The following is an 18,044-nucleotide window of genomic DNA, read 5'->3' on the forward strand; positions in this document are numbered from 1 at the left end:
TGCACGAGTCATTTTAATGATGCTTTTATTGTTCTTTTATGGCATTTTTTTTTTTTTAGCTTGATGGTAACGATCATGTCTAACATATAAAAAATTATATCAGGCTCTTCGGACCAATACCCAATCTGGTTACAAACAACAGTATCGAAGCCGACTGGTCCAGGTATCGGATCGGTGCATCACTAGCAATACACATCTTTGCCTTAGCAGCTAGGTGTGTGTATAAAGGCTCTTGAAAGGGCAGGATTAAACTAAAATAATTTGACTATTGGCTTAACTGCTAGTGCTCTCGCATATGTCAAAAAAGTGTAAGTGTCAATGGAATAGCATATTATGACATTTTGACAAAAGATTATGTGGTCAAAATAAATGATCAAAAAACATATGCACGGATGAATTGTTCACAATAAGATCAGTTAAATGCATTGAAGTCGGCATGTAATCAGAATTGACCCCATTTATTAACAAAACATGAGTTTTGTTTCAACCAGTAAGGCTAAAAAATATACACAGGTGGCCAAAAGTTTGGAATAATGTAAAAATTTTGCTCTTATGGAAACATTTATTCACCAAAGTGGCGTTGAACTGATCACGATGTAAATTCAGGGCATTAATAATGTGAAAATTTGCTATTACAATTTAAAAAAAATGCAGAACTTCTTAAACTACTTCAAAGAGTTCTCATCAAAAAATGCAGGAATGACAGTTTTGCAGATCCTTGGCATTCTTGGCAAATATTAGAATTTTAATAATACATTAAATATAACTGCATTAAAGATGTAACTCTGGGGTGTTTTCTTTAAAGGACACCTATTATGGTTTTTCAAAAATTACCTTTCATGTAGTGTGTCATATAGCTGTTTCAAAAATCAAAGTGCACGACAAATTGAATTATTGACTCCCAAAAGACAAAACGTTTGAAACAAGACTTTTCCGTCCCTCTCTCTCTCTCTCTCTCCCCCTCTCTCTCTCCCCCTCTCTCTCTCCCTCTCTCTCTCTCCCTCTATAGATAAGCCTTTGAAGAAGCGCAAACAGGACTCTCACCCACAGGAGCCTGGTGCAGCTGGCACAGCAGGTTCAGGCTCTGGGGCTCCAGGTGGAGGAGGAGGGGCTAACGCAGGACATCGGCTGGCCCCACAAGAGGCCAGTGCTGCGGGCACCAGCGCCAGCCGCCCGGGTCTGCAGGTGACTTTGGAGCAGGTGGTAAAGGTAGAAGACGCCTGCATGGGCATGCCCATTCCTGCCAGCGAGGCCCAGCGCTGGCCTCAGGAGCCACAAGAGGGCATCACCCCCAAAGCTCTCAAGCACAAGCATGACCATGAACATGGGCATCGTCATGATGACAAGCAGCCAGATACCCCACGGCAGAAACAGAGGCCCGAGGGTTGCCACGTCGATGCCAACACACAGCGTGCTGCCCAGTCTGGAAGTAAACCTGTAGAGCTTCCGCCGGGCATGCTGGGTGACCACGCCAGTTCAGTAGCACTTAAGAACTTCACCATCCCCAAAATCAGAAAAGATGGAGGGGGAGAGATTCCAGAAGTTTGGAAGCAGCCATGTGTGCGGCTAGAGAGACTAGAAACCGAGACGGACATGAAGAAAAGCATCAAGCCAGTGGTCGTTTTGCAGAAACTCTCCATAGATGAAGTGCATAGGCTCATGAGGGAGAGGGACTCACGCAGCTCAAAGTCCAGCAAGAACAGGCTGTCCTCTGGGAGGTCTGGGAAAGGTAGGGGAACTCCTTTATCTTCTCTTGATACCAGTTTGAATGACGGCTTCTCACTCTGAGAACACCATGATGGGTTTTCCTTTCAAACTGAACAAATAACCAGGCAGGATGTTTTTTTTTTTAATTGCTTGTGTAAAGGAAGTTATGTAAACTGTTTCTTGGGTCGCCCATCTGGTGAGAGCTCAACAGTTACAACAGTTGGGAGTTTGTGCCCACCAAATGGGTTAGGTGTGTTTTTTTTTGTTTTTCATGCTGTGAAACTGCTTTTACAGGAAGATGTCACTCGTATGTTTCTGAATAGTGTCTAATTTATGTTGACTGACGTTGTGTTATGGGCTAGGTATATAGATTAATAATTTAGGGAGGGTAGCAAATGACAAAGCAGGTGAGTTTTTTTTTTTTTTTCTTCTCCATAGCCATGGCTTTTTGGTTGAAGTGTTTTTGCTGTAATTAGTTTAAGCCGGTTAAAGCTAGTGTTTGTTTTATGTTCAGAGGTTATCACAACAATATTATTTACATTTTAATGTGATGTTCTTATAATATGAGCATTTAAAATTTTCAAAACCATTTATCATAGGTAGAGATCGACCGAGATTGTGTTTTTTACAACCGATCATGATACCGATTCATTTTTTTTTGTTTGTTTTCTGATAACCGATATGCAGAACTGATTTTTAATTAATGTAATAAATTATTTCATCTTTATATTATAAAAGTTCAAAATAGAGCTTGCACTCATGTTGAAAAAATCTCACAGAAATGTCTTAAGAGTACCCAACAGAGAAAAATGTGCACCATTTTTATATTACAACTATAATGGCATACAATGTTTTTTTAAAATAAATACACGATCAGTCACAACGTTTAAACCATCTGCCTAATATTGTCTAGGTCCCCCTCGTGCCGCCAAAACAGCAATAGCATGTGTGTATATATATATATATATATATATATATATATATATATATTAGTCATATGAAATCTATAAATTATGTACAAGAAAGGGAGAGAGAAAAAGGAATCTCTAGTCTTACATTTTTAAATGTAATTTTTGAATGACATAGTATATATTAAATATCAATGTGCCCTCTCTTGAATATAAAATGTATATTTCATAAATTTAGTATTTATTTTACCATGGTCTTATGTTTATTTTGTACATAACTATGTAATTAGGAAGCTTGGAAAGAAGTTTTTTTTTTGTCAGTACGGAGTTTAGTTTGGGTAATTTTATATGAAAAAAAAAAAAACTATAAAACTGCTCCTGCACGTATGCAGTCACACAATGTACTGTGCTCACGCTTGGACTTGGTTGAGCAAAAACAAAAACACAGGATGCATTTTCACATAAGGTTGACATTAACATGAAATTATCTACTTCTCATAATTAACTTCTAAATCTGCTTCAACAATCCTCTTCGGAGTGCACATGTTTATATCATGACTGGAACAATTGGATACCCCTCAACCCCCTGAATAAAAACTCAACGGACATGCACGAATAATGTTTTTAATTATTATTATCATTATTCAAAACGGCGAATTAAGAGGAAATGCAAGCAGTTTCCATCCGTGACTTTGTAACATTGTTCTGACCATTGGAACAGCTAATGTTAGCTCTAATGATATCCTCTCCAACTTGTCGGCAATGCAGTTCTCCAGTGCAGCGATTCATTATAAACAAATTATCAATTATACACCTTTGCTTGTCTTAATTGATTTATTTTACCATGACAATAATAATAATGATGTGTATTGAATACATACCTTACCTTTTCTCTCTATGTTTTAAATCCATTTTTTAAGTGTGTGTCTCTGCATGGTCTAGTCACGTTGCACAACAAACTCCATGTGGAGTCAGTGATTGTTTTTTTTTACATTTAGAGGGTGCCGTTATAGATTGGAGACTGTGTTGATTTTTTTGCCAATAGTTTAAGAAAAACACAACTATCACCTTTTATTATTAACTATTATTAATTGGTAAATCCGATATATTGGTTGATCTCTACTTCAAATAGCATATGTATACAGAGCATTAAATGGCATATTTAGGTTTTAAATTAACTATAATTTTTTGAAAACCTGGAAGCAATGCAAGTAATGATATATTATATGATATATTATATGAACAGTTACTGTAATTGTATTACTGTAAAATAAAGAATAGTCCCTTACAGTATATCATTAAGTAAGTTGATGACATTAGTGCATTATGTTCAGAGGAGGAAATGGGTCTGTTGACAGTTTATTTAAACTTTACTACTGCTTTCAAACTGTGAAAATGTTTTAAAATCTGTAGTGAATGAGAGATTGGGCAAGATCTAGAATATCCAATTAAATCAAATAATCAACAGATTAGTCAATTATCAAAATAGTTGCCCCTCACAATTCATCAATTATTATAATAGCAGCCCCTCTCAATATGAGACCAGATGGCTGCAAGCAATGTTTGGTTATAATGCAATCTAGTTTTGTGGCTCACTTCTGGTGTAGATTGGGTGTTGATCTTACTTATAATACTGTAGCCTGTTTTCTGAGATGTGCACTGGAGATAGTGTTAGTAATGTGAATCTTTGTTCACAGGTGGTATGGACCCATCTGTGTTAAAGGATCTTCCTCCTGAGCTGCTGGCAGAGATCGAGTCCACCATGCCTCTTTGTGAGAGAGTAAAGATGAACAAACGCAAACGCAGCACTGTTAATGAGAAGCCTAAATATGCAGAGGACAGCTCAGAAGATGAGTACTGTGAGTAGCATTCCTGTCCATGACTGTCAGCACTCACACAAAGACAAAACCAACAGATTGGATATAATATAAAGGTGCACTCAGTAACTTTTTTGCTTGTGTCATCTTAGATTTAGTACTGTAAGTCTAAGATGACACAAGCAAATAAAAGTGCTTGTCATTATGCAGCATCAGTAAAAATCAACAGTTTTCAGTTTTAGATGCCATTTATAGAATTTTACTATTCACAGTGAGCCATGATTAATTTAATCTAAGAGTGAAAATGTCCAAAAACAGGGTGGTTACTGAGATTAAGCAGAATGAGTAGTATTTCACTGGTCATGTGATTGTAACATTGCAGCGCCCATGAAGGAACCCTCTCAATGTAGAATGAAACTGCTTTAATAAGGTTACTGACATGTCTTCCTCTTATGTCAGTGGTCATGATTTTATACATACAGTGCATCTGGAAAGTATTCACTTTTGGAAAGTTTTCCACATTTTGTTATGTTACAGCCTTATTCCAAAATGGATTAAATTCATTATTTTCCTTTGAAATCTTTGCAAATTTATTAAAAATAAAAAATGAAAAAATCACATGTACATAAGTATTCACAGCCTTTGCTCAATACTTTGTTGAAGCACCTTTGGCACCAATTACAGCCTCAAGTCTTTTTGTGTATAATGCTACTAGCTTGGCACACCTATTTTTGGGCAGTTTCTCCCTTTCTTCTTTGCAGGACCTCTCAAGCTCCATCAGGTTGTATGGGAACGTCGGTGCACAGTCATTTTCAGATTTCTCCAGAGATGTTAAATCGGGTTCAAGTCTGGGCTCTGGCTGGGCCACTCATGGACATTCACAGAGTTGTCCCGAAGCCACTCCTTTGTTATCTTGGCTGTGTGCTTAGGGTCATTGTCCTGTTGGAAGATGAACCTTCACCCCAGTCTGAGGTCCAGAGCGCTCTGGAGCAGGTTTTCATCAACAATGACTCTGTACATTGCTGCATTCATCTTTCCCTCGATCCTGATTAGTCTCCCAGTTCCTGCCTCTGAAAAACATCCCCACAGCATGATGCTGCCACCACCACGCTTCACTGTAGGGATGGTATTGGCCAGGTGATGAGCGGTGCCTGGTTTCCTCCAGACATGACGCTTGCCATTTAGGCCAAAGAGTTCAATCTCAAACAGAGAATTTTGTTTCTCATTGTCTGAGAGTTCTTCAGGTGCCTTTTGGCGAACTCCAGGTGGGATGCCATGTGCCTTTTACTGAGGAGTGGCTTCCATCTGGCCACTCTACCATACAGGCCTGATTGGTGGAGTGCTGCAGAGACTGTTGTTCTTCTGGAAGTTTCTCCTCTCTCCACAGAGAAACGCTGGAGCTCTGTCAGAGTGACCATCGAGTTCTTGATCACCTCCCTGACTAAGGCCCTTCTCCCCCGATCGCTCAGTTTGGCCAGGCGGCCAGCTCAAGGAAGAGTCCTGGTGGTTCCAAACATCCATTTACAGATGATGGATGCCACTGTGCTCATTGGGACCTTCAATGCTGCTGACATTTTTCTGTACACTTCCCCAGATCTGTGCCTCGATACAATCCTATCTCTGAGGTCTACAGATAATTCCTTGGACCTCATGGCTTGGTTTGTGCTCTCACATGCACTGTTAACTGTGGGACCTTATATAGACAGGTGTGCGCCTTTCCAAATCATGTCCAATCAACTGAATTTATCACAGGTGGACTCCAATCAAGTTGTAAAAACACCAAGGATGATCAGTGGAAACAGGATGCACCTGAGCTCAATTTTGAGTGTCATGGCAAAGGCTGTGAATACTTATGTACATGTGATTAGTCGACATTATTGTCATAGAAAAATTATTATTATTGATATATTAATTATTGACGAAAATATATATATATTTTTTTACATATAGTAGTTTAATCTCATGGGACATAACATGAGATCATATGAAACTCTTAATGTTGATGCATTTTAACCTGAGAAGCACTGCAGCCAGAGAGGAAGAAGACATGTGTTCCAGATGCCTTCCCAAAATTATTTACATATTAAAGTATGGTGTAATTATACAAACATACTAAATGAGTAAAATACAATATCACTGTTTTTTGAAAAAAGCGTGGCTGGCAAAACTAGCTTGAACACCTGGAAAGGAAACACCCCAGCATTGTTTCCTTTCAATATGTGAAGTATCCTTTATTAAAGTTCAGTTAGCAAGTAAGCAGGTAATTTTAATAAGTACAAACTCTGAAACTGACATTAGCTCTGTGTGGTCAGAGAATGAGTCACACCAAGCAAAGCAAACTGAGCACAAGGGATTGAAACTGATCCCACTGATGCACTTGCTCTCTCTCGTGTGCATATTTGCCACATCTTCTGATGATAGTGTAATGGCTCATGACATATTGAATCATAATACGTGTCATGGGACCTGCTGTGTGTATGTTATCATGAAGTAATCTGCAATACCCAGTTAGCTATTAAGACGTTTTGTTTTTTAAAGATAATGGTGGAGAACAATCAAATCAAAAGGTAATAGAGGTAGTAGTCTTATACAAGGCCAAAATAAGTTTGTAATAAGTATTTATTTTTTTTAAACCTTTTTTTCTAAAAAAAAGTTTTTGTAAAATGTAAAAAAAATATTCTTAAAAAAAAAAAAGGGTACATATTTGAGAAGCTACACTACATAAGATATAAAAAAAAATCTTTAAAAATATTATCTTGTAAATTTGATTTGATTTTGAAATTATTAATCTCCATTTGACCTGTTATTCTGACAGTAAGTGGAGGTTTAAAGGTCTGCTACTAAAAGCCCCTGTAGGATGAACTGTCCATTTGTCAATTCTTCACTTTAAGTAAAAATGTATCTTTCATTATTCGGAGTCAAGGTTTTTCTCTGTTTTCTCCCGCAGCATCTCGCAAACGTCAGAAGAAGGATCGAGATAGATTGTGGGAGTTTGAAGATCGAGACCGAAGGAATTCGGGAGAACACAGAAGAGGAAACTATGACATGCGCAGAGGCTCGGGCAGCCGATACGATGACTCTGACCAAGACTCACCTCCTCCTAGCCTTAGTGATGGTTAGCTGAGAACAATTCTGTCATCACTTAAAATATTTAATTACACTGTGGTTTTGTATGGAAACTCTACTATTTTTGAAGTGACATAGTTTGTAGTCTGTATAATGTGCACAAATGAACTACTACTTTTGCCAAAATGTGCAGTATACAACCAGAGCACACCGCAGGCAATAGTGTGACCCACAATACAGTGACCTTGACTGGACTTTCCATTTCTACTATGATGAATAATCCATCAGTAATATAAACAATAAAATGTACATCCCCTTCTCGCCTTAGTATTTAGTCAGACTGCTGAAAGATAAGATTGCACAAATTCGGATAAAAAAATAAATAAAATACAATAGCCCCTTTTATTTTCAAGAGAACTGGATACCACTAGCTGAATTAAACAAGCAATGTGGTGATTTCATGTGACAACAATAAAGCATACTGCTGTTTGAAAAGTTTATTGATGCATACTGAATAATGTTTAATCAAATAATAATAATAATAAAAAAACATTGAATGCAATATGTTCAATATGATGATTTACTTGGATATGCTTGCATAGTCTATCAGTGGTTGAGATTTTTTTCTTTTGTATTTCAGTTGCAAGACGATTGAAGGCAAAAGAAAAGCAGAAGAAAAGGAAAGCTTATGAACCCAAACTAACACCTGAAGGTAAACTGGTTCACCTCCTTCACAGAAGCACTAAATGTTCCCTCTGTCACTGCGACTGTCAGAATGATGCTCTATAAATCTCACAATATATTTCCTCTGCAGAAATGATGGATTCCTCCACTTTTAAGAGGTTCACATTGAGCATCGACAACATCTTGGAGAACCTTGAGGATGTGGACTTTACTGCTCAGGGTAAGGTCAATATATCTGTCTTTTTATAAATAATGTATCAAACTTCAGTTTTTGACTTAAGATCATCTCTCCGTCCTTGTTCGTGTATGTTTTGTGTGTATGTTCTCACAGATGATGATGAGATCCCTCAGGAGTTGTTGTTGGGGAAACAGCAACTAAATGAGTTGGGAAGTGAATCTGCTAAGATAAAAGCCATGAATGTCACCTGCAGGGTAAGAAACTCCTCAAGATCAGTATCTAATACCTTTGATTGTTTAAGACTCCATTAAATCATAATCAAAATAATCATGTTGTTCCAAACTAGTATGACCTTCTTCAGTGGAACACAACAGTAGATCTTAAGCAGAATGTTAGCCTCTCAGAATTTTAACATATTCATTGAATGGGAAAAAAGATGCAATGAAATTGAATAAGGCTAAGAAGCTGCGTGAAATCTCCTTTAGCTGTATACAGCATATTCAGTTGTATTTCTCTAATGCCCAGATTCCCTCTGATAAACTGGTGAAGCTATTGAACATCCTGGAGAAGAACATTCTGGATGGAGCCAATCTTTCTACACTCATGAACCTTGTAAGCTGTACTTGTAATCCTTATTCATGATTGTTTCTTGTGGGACACTTAGACACTTCAATATATACAAATGGTTTACCTGTCCAAAAGTCAAGGTCACTTGTCCAAAACCCTTTAAATACAATATTATTAGTACAATTATAATCATTATCGACCAACTTGTTTTTTTGTTTTTTTTATGGCCGAAATTCAGAGAGTAGGGTGTATATTACACAATATAATACACAATTTAATCTAGTAAATAACGTACAACAAATAGCCAAAAAAACCCTCAAAATGTCTCTAATTGTACATACAGTGAATATGACATTTACTTGTAGCGCTCTTGAAGCACATTTAATTTGAAGTTGCTCTCCTGCATCTGTGCGAATGCAGCGAGAGCAGCAGTCTACTGACGGCTTTCAGTTTGCACGGCCCGGATCATGCAACATTCATGAGTCTGAGGAACAGAGTTTTGATCCAGGCTGATAGAATATGTGCTTCAGAGGAAGATATGGGTGCTCCACTGGAAGAGCATGCTGGGTTTGCACAAGTTGTTTTCATCTTTTTAAACAAGGTATATATACCAAGGTATATGATAGGAGTTTTGATTCAAGATTCAATTTTAAAAATTAAAGGGGTAGTGCACCCATTATCTTTTGCTCACCCTCATGCCATCCCAGATGCGTATGACTTTCTTTCTTCTTCAGAACACAAGCAAATATTTTAAGAAGAATATCTCAGCTCTGTAGGTCCATACAATGGAAGTGATTGAGTAGCAAAATTTTAAAGCTGAAAAAAGCACATGAATTCAGAATAATCCTTAAGTAATCCATATGACTCCAGGGGTTAAATCTACAGCTCTAGATAAAATTAAGAGACCACTGCAAAATTATCAGTTTCTCTGTATTTACTGTTTATAGGTATGTGCTTGATTTAAAATGAAACATTTTGTTTTATTCTATAAAGTACTGAAAACATTTCTTCCAAATTCTAAATAAAAATATTGTCATTTAGAGCGTTTATTTGCAGAAAATGACAACTGGTCAAAATAACAAAAAAGATGCCGTGTTTTCAGACCTCGAATAATGCAAAGAAAACAAGTTCATATTCATTTATAAACAACACAATACTAATGTTTTAACTTAGGAAGAGTTCAGAAATCAATATTTAGTGGAATTACCCTGATTTTCAATCACATCTTTCATGTGTCTTGGCATTCTCTCTACTAGTCTTTCACATTGCTGTTGGGTGACTTTTATGCCACTCCTGGCGCAAAAATTCAAGCAGCTCGGCTTTGTTTGATGGACATCCATCTTCCTCTTGATAATTTTTTCCAGAGCTGTATATCTTTAGAAGCGATATGATAGTTGTGGATGAGAATCGGATCAATATTTAAGTCCTTTTTTCTTTTTTTTACTATAATTCTCCTCCCTGCATAGTAGGTGGTGATGTGCACAAAGAATGCAAATAGTCAAAAACAAAATAATGTGAAAGTGGAGATTGATAGTAAAAAACGACTTGAAAATTGTTCTGTTTCTCACCTTCACTTATCATATCGTTTATGAAGATATGGATTTAACCAATGGAATCTTATGGATTAATTGTGTGCTGAATTTGTGTTTTAGGAGGTTTGTTGTAACAACAAAACAAACTGTGATTGTTGGCGCCCTCGCTGCTTGAGAAACTAATAGGCCAAATAGGAAAATTGATCTGCCGATAATGAAAAAAATTAGGAATTTTGGCCGATTTATTATAACTAATTATTATAAAAATGGAAATGAGGCATCAGGAATATTAAGTCAACCTTAAGTGATTCAGAATTTTTTTCTTTCATCAATATTAATTAGGCTTTGTTACGTAGTGCTGCAGAAAGATTGCATCGTCAACATGACCAAATTAATATAAGATTTAAAGTCATTTACATGTGTATTTATATATTAATATTCTTTTGACATTACTTTTTGATATCTATCTGACACATTGGTTTTTGCAAAGTTCTGTGAGGTTTAACTAAGTGGAAGGTTGATTGAATGTACTTAAGCAGTTTCAATAAACCTATGCTCTGGGTTTGGATTCAAGTGGTGCAATTCTTTATAATGATAAAATGCTTTTTGTCAAACACCAAATCCATTTTGTTGGACACCAACACTCTTTGAATACTGTAAAGTAATCTCCTTCGCTTCAGTTCCCCTGCTTCCCCTCACTCCTTTCCTCTGCTTCTCATCAGGATAATGAGGGAGAGGATGAGGAGCGTCTCTGGCGAGATCTCATCATGGAGCGTGTGACAAAATCAGCAGATGCGTGTCTAACAGCCCTGAACATCATGACATCAACACACATGCCCAAAGCCGTGTACATTGAGGACGTTATAGAGAGAATTCTGCAGTACACAAAGTTCCACCTGCAGAATACTCTTTACCCGCAGTATGATCCAGTCTATAGAGTCAACCCTAAAGGAGGTGAGACATTTAACAATTTACAATCCCTTCTGCTCCAGCTCTTCACACCAAATCTGATGCAATGTTATATTTCAGAACTGTTTTTGCACCAATGCATTTCACATCACGTACAATGCTGAATTTTTAGCACTATCGGTATAGTTCACTTCAGTGAATTGTTCGACAATCGCACTATTCAAATACCGTAATTTCCGGACTATAAGCCGCAACTTTTTTCCCACGCTTTAAACCTCGCGGCTTATACAATGACGCGGCTAATATATGGATTTTTCCCGCTTTCAAATTTTATATAAAAAAAAAAAAAAACATTCTGTGATGTGCTCAGTTTTTTGGCGGCGTGAAGCTTTCATTAGACCAATGAAATTGCCAAACGGGTTAAGGTCAAAACAACTTTTTTTGTTTACTGTTTAGATTAAATTGAGCGCGCTCAAACTTCCCATCATTCTGATTACGGTAGTCATTTTGTCACCCTCACCATGGCAAAGACATGGAGAAACGCATATGATGCTGCTTTCAAGTTGAAGGCGATTGATCTGGCTGTTGGAATAGGAAATAGAGCTGCTGCACGGGAGCTTGGTCTTAATGAGTCGATGATAAGACGCTGGAAACAGCAGCGTGATGAATTGACTCAGTGCAAAAAGACAACTAAATCTGAGGCTATTCAACTCCGACACCGAAGGAGATGACTTCAGTGGTTTCAGTGCACAGGACGAGGAAGATAGTGACCAATGACTTTTTTGGGAGGCTACTGTTTACTGCAAATGTTTTATTACAAGCAGTGTGTGGCAGCGGGCCGCGCCCGTCCGGGAGAGAAAAGCTGTAAGGGCGCTTACACCTGCGCTAAATTATGTCTAACACCGGTGTCTAATTTCAAGTGCCCTGCTTCACGTGTCCTTCTTGGGAAAACTGTCACACGGGCACCAGTGTGACAGTTTTCAGCAGGGCACTTGACGTTCCAGGTAAGGCTTTTAATGGCCACAGCAATGTTTACAATCAATTTTATAAAGTTTCTCAATTCTTCTATGCGCCAACACTAGACTGACGTGTGTCACTCTCTCAGCTCTGTGGCTGCTGCCTTTTATGCCGCTCTCCCCATGCTTACTGAAATTAGACACCGGTGTTACACATAATTTAGTTCAGGTGTAAGCACCCTTACCGCTTTCTCTCCGGACGGGCGCTTGACCACGCCCGCTGCCACACCGTGTTTCGTTAAAGCCTATTTATTTTTGTTACAAGCCGTGTTTCGTTAAAGCCTGAGTAAAGTTAATTTGTTTCAATGTACCGGTAGGCACCTGCGGCTTATAGACAGGTGCGGCTTATTTATGTTCAAAATAATATTTTATTTAAAAATCAGTGGGTGCGGCTTATATTCAGGTGCGCTCAATAGTCCGGAAATTACGGTAATCAACTTTTTTACTAAAATTATAAATGGAAGTATAAAGTATACACTAGCAATTTTTCACAGCAAAACTGTTCACATTGAGTCCAATGCTGAATGTTTCATGTTCTCGGATACGTGAATCAGACATCTATGCGATAAAAAAATTTGACCTATCAACCAATGTTTTTTTTGTTTTTTTACCAATTATAAAATATTTGCAAACATTTTTTTTTATACCTGAACTACCATTTCAGAGTTTTCAGTATTCCCAGAAAATTACCTGAATAAATTGCCCTGAATGATTTGTGGGTACTTCTTAATAATTACAACATTTATAAAGTTTATTACAATCAAGACTCTGTGCCAAGCAGTTCATGGAGATGTATTGCTTCATTTAAAAATCTTGTTTTAGTTTGTTTTAATTGAACTTTGTGTTAATTGACCTTAACACAACCAAATCTAAATCACCATTATATTGAACTACATTCAATTTGAACCACTCGATTGCAATGTTTTTGACTAATATGATTCTGATATGCATTGTGTGTGGGTGTCTCAGGTTCCATGCTCAGCTCCAAAGCAAAGCGAGCTAAGTGCTCCACTGCCAAGCAGAGAGTCATCATCATGCTCTATAACAAAGTGTGTGATGTGGTCAGCAACATCTCTGAACTACTGGAGATTCAGCTAATGACCGATACCACCATATTACAGGTAGGAACGGATCTGTGTTAACTGTCTCTCTCATGCAAGTGGTGCATCAAGTTCACTCACCTTTCTCTCATGGTGTTTTTATTGTTTCTGCAGGTCTCTTCAATGGGCATCACTCCGTTCTTTGTTGAGAATGTCAGTGAGTTGCAGCTTTGTGCCATAAAGCTGGTGACAGCGGTATGTTTTCTTAGTTTAGTAGTAAAATCTTTGCAAATTAAGTCACACTGTCTTCCACACTTAACCGATTTATTAGAATGCCTGTCATGCATTAAGACCTGGTTATATAATAATTATTTACAACTAAATACAAAAAAGACTGAAACATTGATCATAGCTCCAGAACAAAAATTACCCCAAATTAAACAACACCTCTGTTCCTTGGACTCGTCCTTCCAGATGAGTCTAAGAAACCTGGGTGTTTTATTCGACCAATCTATGTCTCTGGATGGTCATTCTAGACAGTTGGTCAGAAATTGTTTTATTCACTTGAGAAATATCTCTAAACTGAGATCTATTTTACCTAAAGCTACCATGGAATTGATCATTCACTCTTTTATCTCTTCACGGCTTGATTATTGTAATTCTCTTTTTACCTGTTTTAACAAATCTTCTCTGAACCGTCTTGAATTGGTGCAAAACGCTGCAGCCAGGCTAATTACACGAACTAACAGAACGGCTCACATTACTCCCATCTTATTTAATCTTCACTGGCTTCCAGTAAAATATAGAATTGAGTTTAAAATTTTAGTCTTAACTTTTAGAGCACTACATGGACAGACCCCACAATATATCGCGACATGCTGACCTCATATTCTTCCGTCCGCACTCTTCGTTCTTCAGGTCAAAACCTCCTGATGGTCCCCAAAACACGCCTTAAAACTCGGGGAGAGCGCTCATTTTTGCAGTAGCTCCTAAACTGTGGAATGCCCTGCACTCGTCGTTGCGCGTGGCCGTTTCCGTTGACTCTTTTAAAAAACAGCTAAAGACAGTACTTTTTAGACAAGCTTTCAGTTGACTGAGCTATGTTGTTTGTATGTTTTATGTTTTATTTTATTTCTGTATGATGTGTCTAAATTGTTATTATTTTGTTAAACTTGCTATGTAAAGCACTTTGTGATTTTATCTGTGATAGGTGCTATATAAATACATTTTACTTACTTACACTAATATAAACATCTATACATTTAGTCCCGGGGTCCAAAATAACTTTTTGCCACACCTTTAAGTAATGAATGGGCTTAGGAAAACTGTGAGTCATGAAATTGTATTTTGCGTAATTTCACTAAAAATATATACTGTTATTCCTAGTACAAAGCAATTAATCAGCCCTTTTCCCATTTTATATTTCCTGGTCATAATATAGCAGGAGATTCAGTTTTAGAGTTTTTATTGAACATATATTTTAAAAACCTTACAGTTGAAGTCATTCCCAGTGGGTCAGAAGTTTACATACACTTTGTTAGTATTTAGTAGCATTGCCTTTAAATGGTTTAACTTCGGTCAAACGTTTTGGGTAGCCTTCCACAAGCTTCTCACAATAAGTTGCTGGAATTTTGGCCCATTCCTCCAGACAGAACTGGTGTAACTGAGTCAGGTTGGTAGGCCTCTTTGCTCTCACATGTTTTCAGTTCTGCCCACAAATGTTCTAGTGGATTGAGTTCAGGGCTTTGTGATGGCCACTCCAATATCTTGACTTTGTTGTCCTTAAACCATTTTGCCACAACTTTGGAGGTATGCTTGGGGTCATTCTCCATTTGGAAGACCCATTTGCCTGTAAACAATTGTTGGAAACATTACTCGTGTCATGCACAAATGATGTCCTAAACAACTTGCCAAAACCTATAGTTTGCTAATATTAAATCTGTGGAGTGGTTAAAAAAATTAGTTTTAATGACTTCAACATAAGTGTATGTAAACTTCTGACTTAAACTGTATGTAGAGTTTTAATAACTATATATTTTATTACATTTGAACCTGGTTTTTGCCATGGAAGCTGGCATGGCGTTAAATCACAAACAAACATAGCATCATCGATCATGGTGTCACTCATTGTATCACATGGCAGTCTTTGTGAAGCACTGCCTGTCAAAAAAAGATTTTGATCCTTTACATTTTTTTTAATGTAACAGCAGGAATGTTACCTAATTAAAAGAAAACTAGTGTGGATCAGACTGTCTGTATTACATTGTGATTTAAAACAAATATTTTGTTGCAATAAAAATTTTTTAAAAACTGGCTGGTAACTTTTATGTGCTTGCCAAATACTAATTTTTACTCTCGTATTACGCTTGCCGAATATTAATCTTGGACCCAACTTGGTTCAATTCCTGCTCAAATTTTATTTATACTTCTCGAAACATTTATTTTGATTGCATTAATTTATGGCATCTATTTCTCTCTGGTCTTAGGTCTTCTCGCGTTATGAGAAACACAGACAGTTAATTCTGGAGGAGATTTTTACCTCACTAGCCAGACTGCCCACCAGCAAACGCAGCCTCAGGAACTTCAGGTACTGATATGACTGCCCTTATTCAGATAACTGATCCAGTGATATAGCTAAGCATTTCCTGCATGTGTATTTGATACTGTTTTTGTGTGTAGGTTGAATAGTAGTGATGCAGAGGGTGAGCCGGTGTATATTCAGATGGTCAGTGCTCTGGTGCTGCAGTTAATTCAGTGTGTGGTCCACTTGCCTTCTGAGAAAGACAGCTCTGAAGACGATCACAGGAAGGTACTTCTAACAAACGCTTCTGAGCTAGTCTCACAGAGTCAGAATTTTGACTGTCAGGATAAAGTCTGGTGCACATTGCAGCTTATTTTGGCTAACGAGCCGCATTCGTGGACTGTCTTACTGACATCAGGGTTCCCATGTGTCCTGGAAAATTGACTGATTTTACAGTCCTGGAAATTTTTTTTTTTTTTTAAATGTCCTGGAAAGTCATGTGTTGTCCTTAAATAGTTTCAATGATTTATTTATTTATTCATTCATTTTCCTTTAGGGTGCAATCCCTCTCTTTTATTCCTGCTGTTATTGAAAATGTCCTGAAAAATTATTTCTGTATAAGCATGGGAACCCTGAACATGTGAAGTAACCAACAGTTTTAAGCAAGTTTAGAGATGGGTGATATTAAACCGTTCATAACACTATAATAGACATTTTTGCGGCAAAGTGATTGCTTCAAATAAGTGAGAAGCAGTCGCCACACGTTTTTAGTTTTGCTATTTTTGTGTGCTATATGTATCAGATGGTCCATTGGTGTGCTATCTGAGGCTGAGACTTGCTTTCAACATCTAACCAAGCAACTAGATAATTATACTTGAAAGTAAAAACGTGGCTGTAATTGTCTTTCAGGTTGATGACGATGTGTTCATCACCAACTCATATGAGACAGCCAGACGGACGGCTCAGAACTTCCTCACTGTCTTCCTAAAAAAGTCAGATCATCCCTCCCATTCTCCTTTTTTGCATTATTTTCCTGTCTGTGTCACTCCTATAGTCCTTACAATGTGTTTCTGTGTGTTGATCGTGTCTCAGGTGTGGCAGTAAACAGGGTGAGGAAGACTACAGGCCGCTGTTTGAGAACTTTGTCCAGGACCTGCTGTCTACTGTCAACAAACCCGAGTGGCCCGCCTCAGAACTTTTGCTGAGCCTGCTGGGCAGATTACTGGTAAGAACAGGACTCAATAACATACACACATTACAAACACAGCCATAATCAAACTCCTTATCAGCAAAAGAGCCTCAGCTCACTTGCTGAACATTTGTTGTGAATGTGCTGTTGATTTTAACTGTAGTTTTTTCACACATCTCTAATGTATATTTAAATGATTCATATTAACTACTAGGGGTTTATGATTGAACTGTAGGGGTTTTGTGGTTTTGTGAGTTTCCAAATTCATTTGTCATTCCAAATACAGGGAAGCAAATTACTCACCTTTCAGCTAAAGTCACCTTATCTAGTTAATTTACCCAAATAGTTTTCTAAAATGTTCTGCATTTCTCACCATTTCCTCCGCTCATGAGTTTGCATCACTGCAAATAAAATAATATAAATATATGAAAGTTATTTTAAAATGTTGGTTGAATATTTGAAACCACTGATAAATAAAACAATGTATAATTTAATTTGTAGCATTGTAAAAAAATAAAAGAAAAATAACAATTTGTGGAAATTGATAAAATTGGCCGTTTTTGTGAGATCCACAGCAGAAATGAAAGACCATTCAGTCCAGGACCGCTTGCACTGAACCACACTCTTAGGTTCTTTTTTCCTTCAGTGACCCTTGACCCTTCATGCCCTCTCCATAGGTGCACCAGTTTAGTAACAAGCAGACCGAGATGGCACTGCGGGTGGCATCATTAGACTATCTGGGCACTGTAGCAGCCAGACTAAGGAAGGATTCCGTCACCAGCAAAATGGACCAGAAAGCCATCGACTGCATCGTCAGAGAGGTAAACACACCTGTTATTATCGCGAACACTTGTGCCTGAAGACTACATCTAATAATTATATATTTGTGTTAAATATTTTTCTTTGTGTT

The 18,044-nt window shown here is 37.5% G+C and overlaps 1 protein-coding gene across 2 annotated transcripts in view; it reads left to right on the plus strand.

The window, feature by feature from the left end:
• The window catches only part of nipbla (NIPBL cohesin loading factor a), a 73,707-nt gene that overhangs the window by 32,543 nt on the left and 23,120 nt on the right, over nt 1–18,044 (plus strand). For both annotated transcript variants that reach the window (XM_052096092.1, XM_052096084.1), the window contains exons 9-23: nt 1,010–1,729; nt 4,313–4,474; nt 7,380–7,547; nt 8,139–8,210; nt 8,313–8,402; nt 8,514–8,614; nt 8,886–8,972; nt 11,182–11,413; nt 13,354–13,505; nt 13,599–13,679; nt 15,911–16,011; nt 16,104–16,233; nt 16,855–16,937; nt 17,038–17,170; nt 17,812–17,955. In XM_052096092.1, the coding sequence (XP_051952052.1) occupies nt 1,010–1,729; nt 4,313–4,474; nt 7,380–7,547; nt 8,139–8,210; nt 8,313–8,402; nt 8,514–8,614; nt 8,886–8,972; nt 11,182–11,413; nt 13,354–13,505; nt 13,599–13,679; nt 15,911–16,011; nt 16,104–16,233; nt 16,855–16,937; nt 17,038–17,170; nt 17,812–17,955 (2,456 nt within the window). The remainder of the gene's footprint in view (nt 1–1,009; nt 1,730–4,312; nt 4,475–7,379; nt 7,548–8,138; nt 8,211–8,312; nt 8,403–8,513; nt 8,615–8,885; nt 8,973–11,181; nt 11,414–13,353; nt 13,506–13,598; nt 13,680–15,910; nt 16,012–16,103; nt 16,234–16,854; nt 16,938–17,037; nt 17,171–17,811; nt 17,956–18,044) is intronic.

Source organism: Xyrauchen texanus, chromosome 3 (assembly GCF_025860055.1).
Source record: "Xyrauchen texanus isolate HMW12.3.18 chromosome 3, RBS_HiC_50CHRs, whole genome shotgun sequence".
Lineage (NCBI taxonomy): Eukaryota > Metazoa > Chordata > Actinopteri > Cypriniformes > Catostomidae > Xyrauchen > Xyrauchen texanus.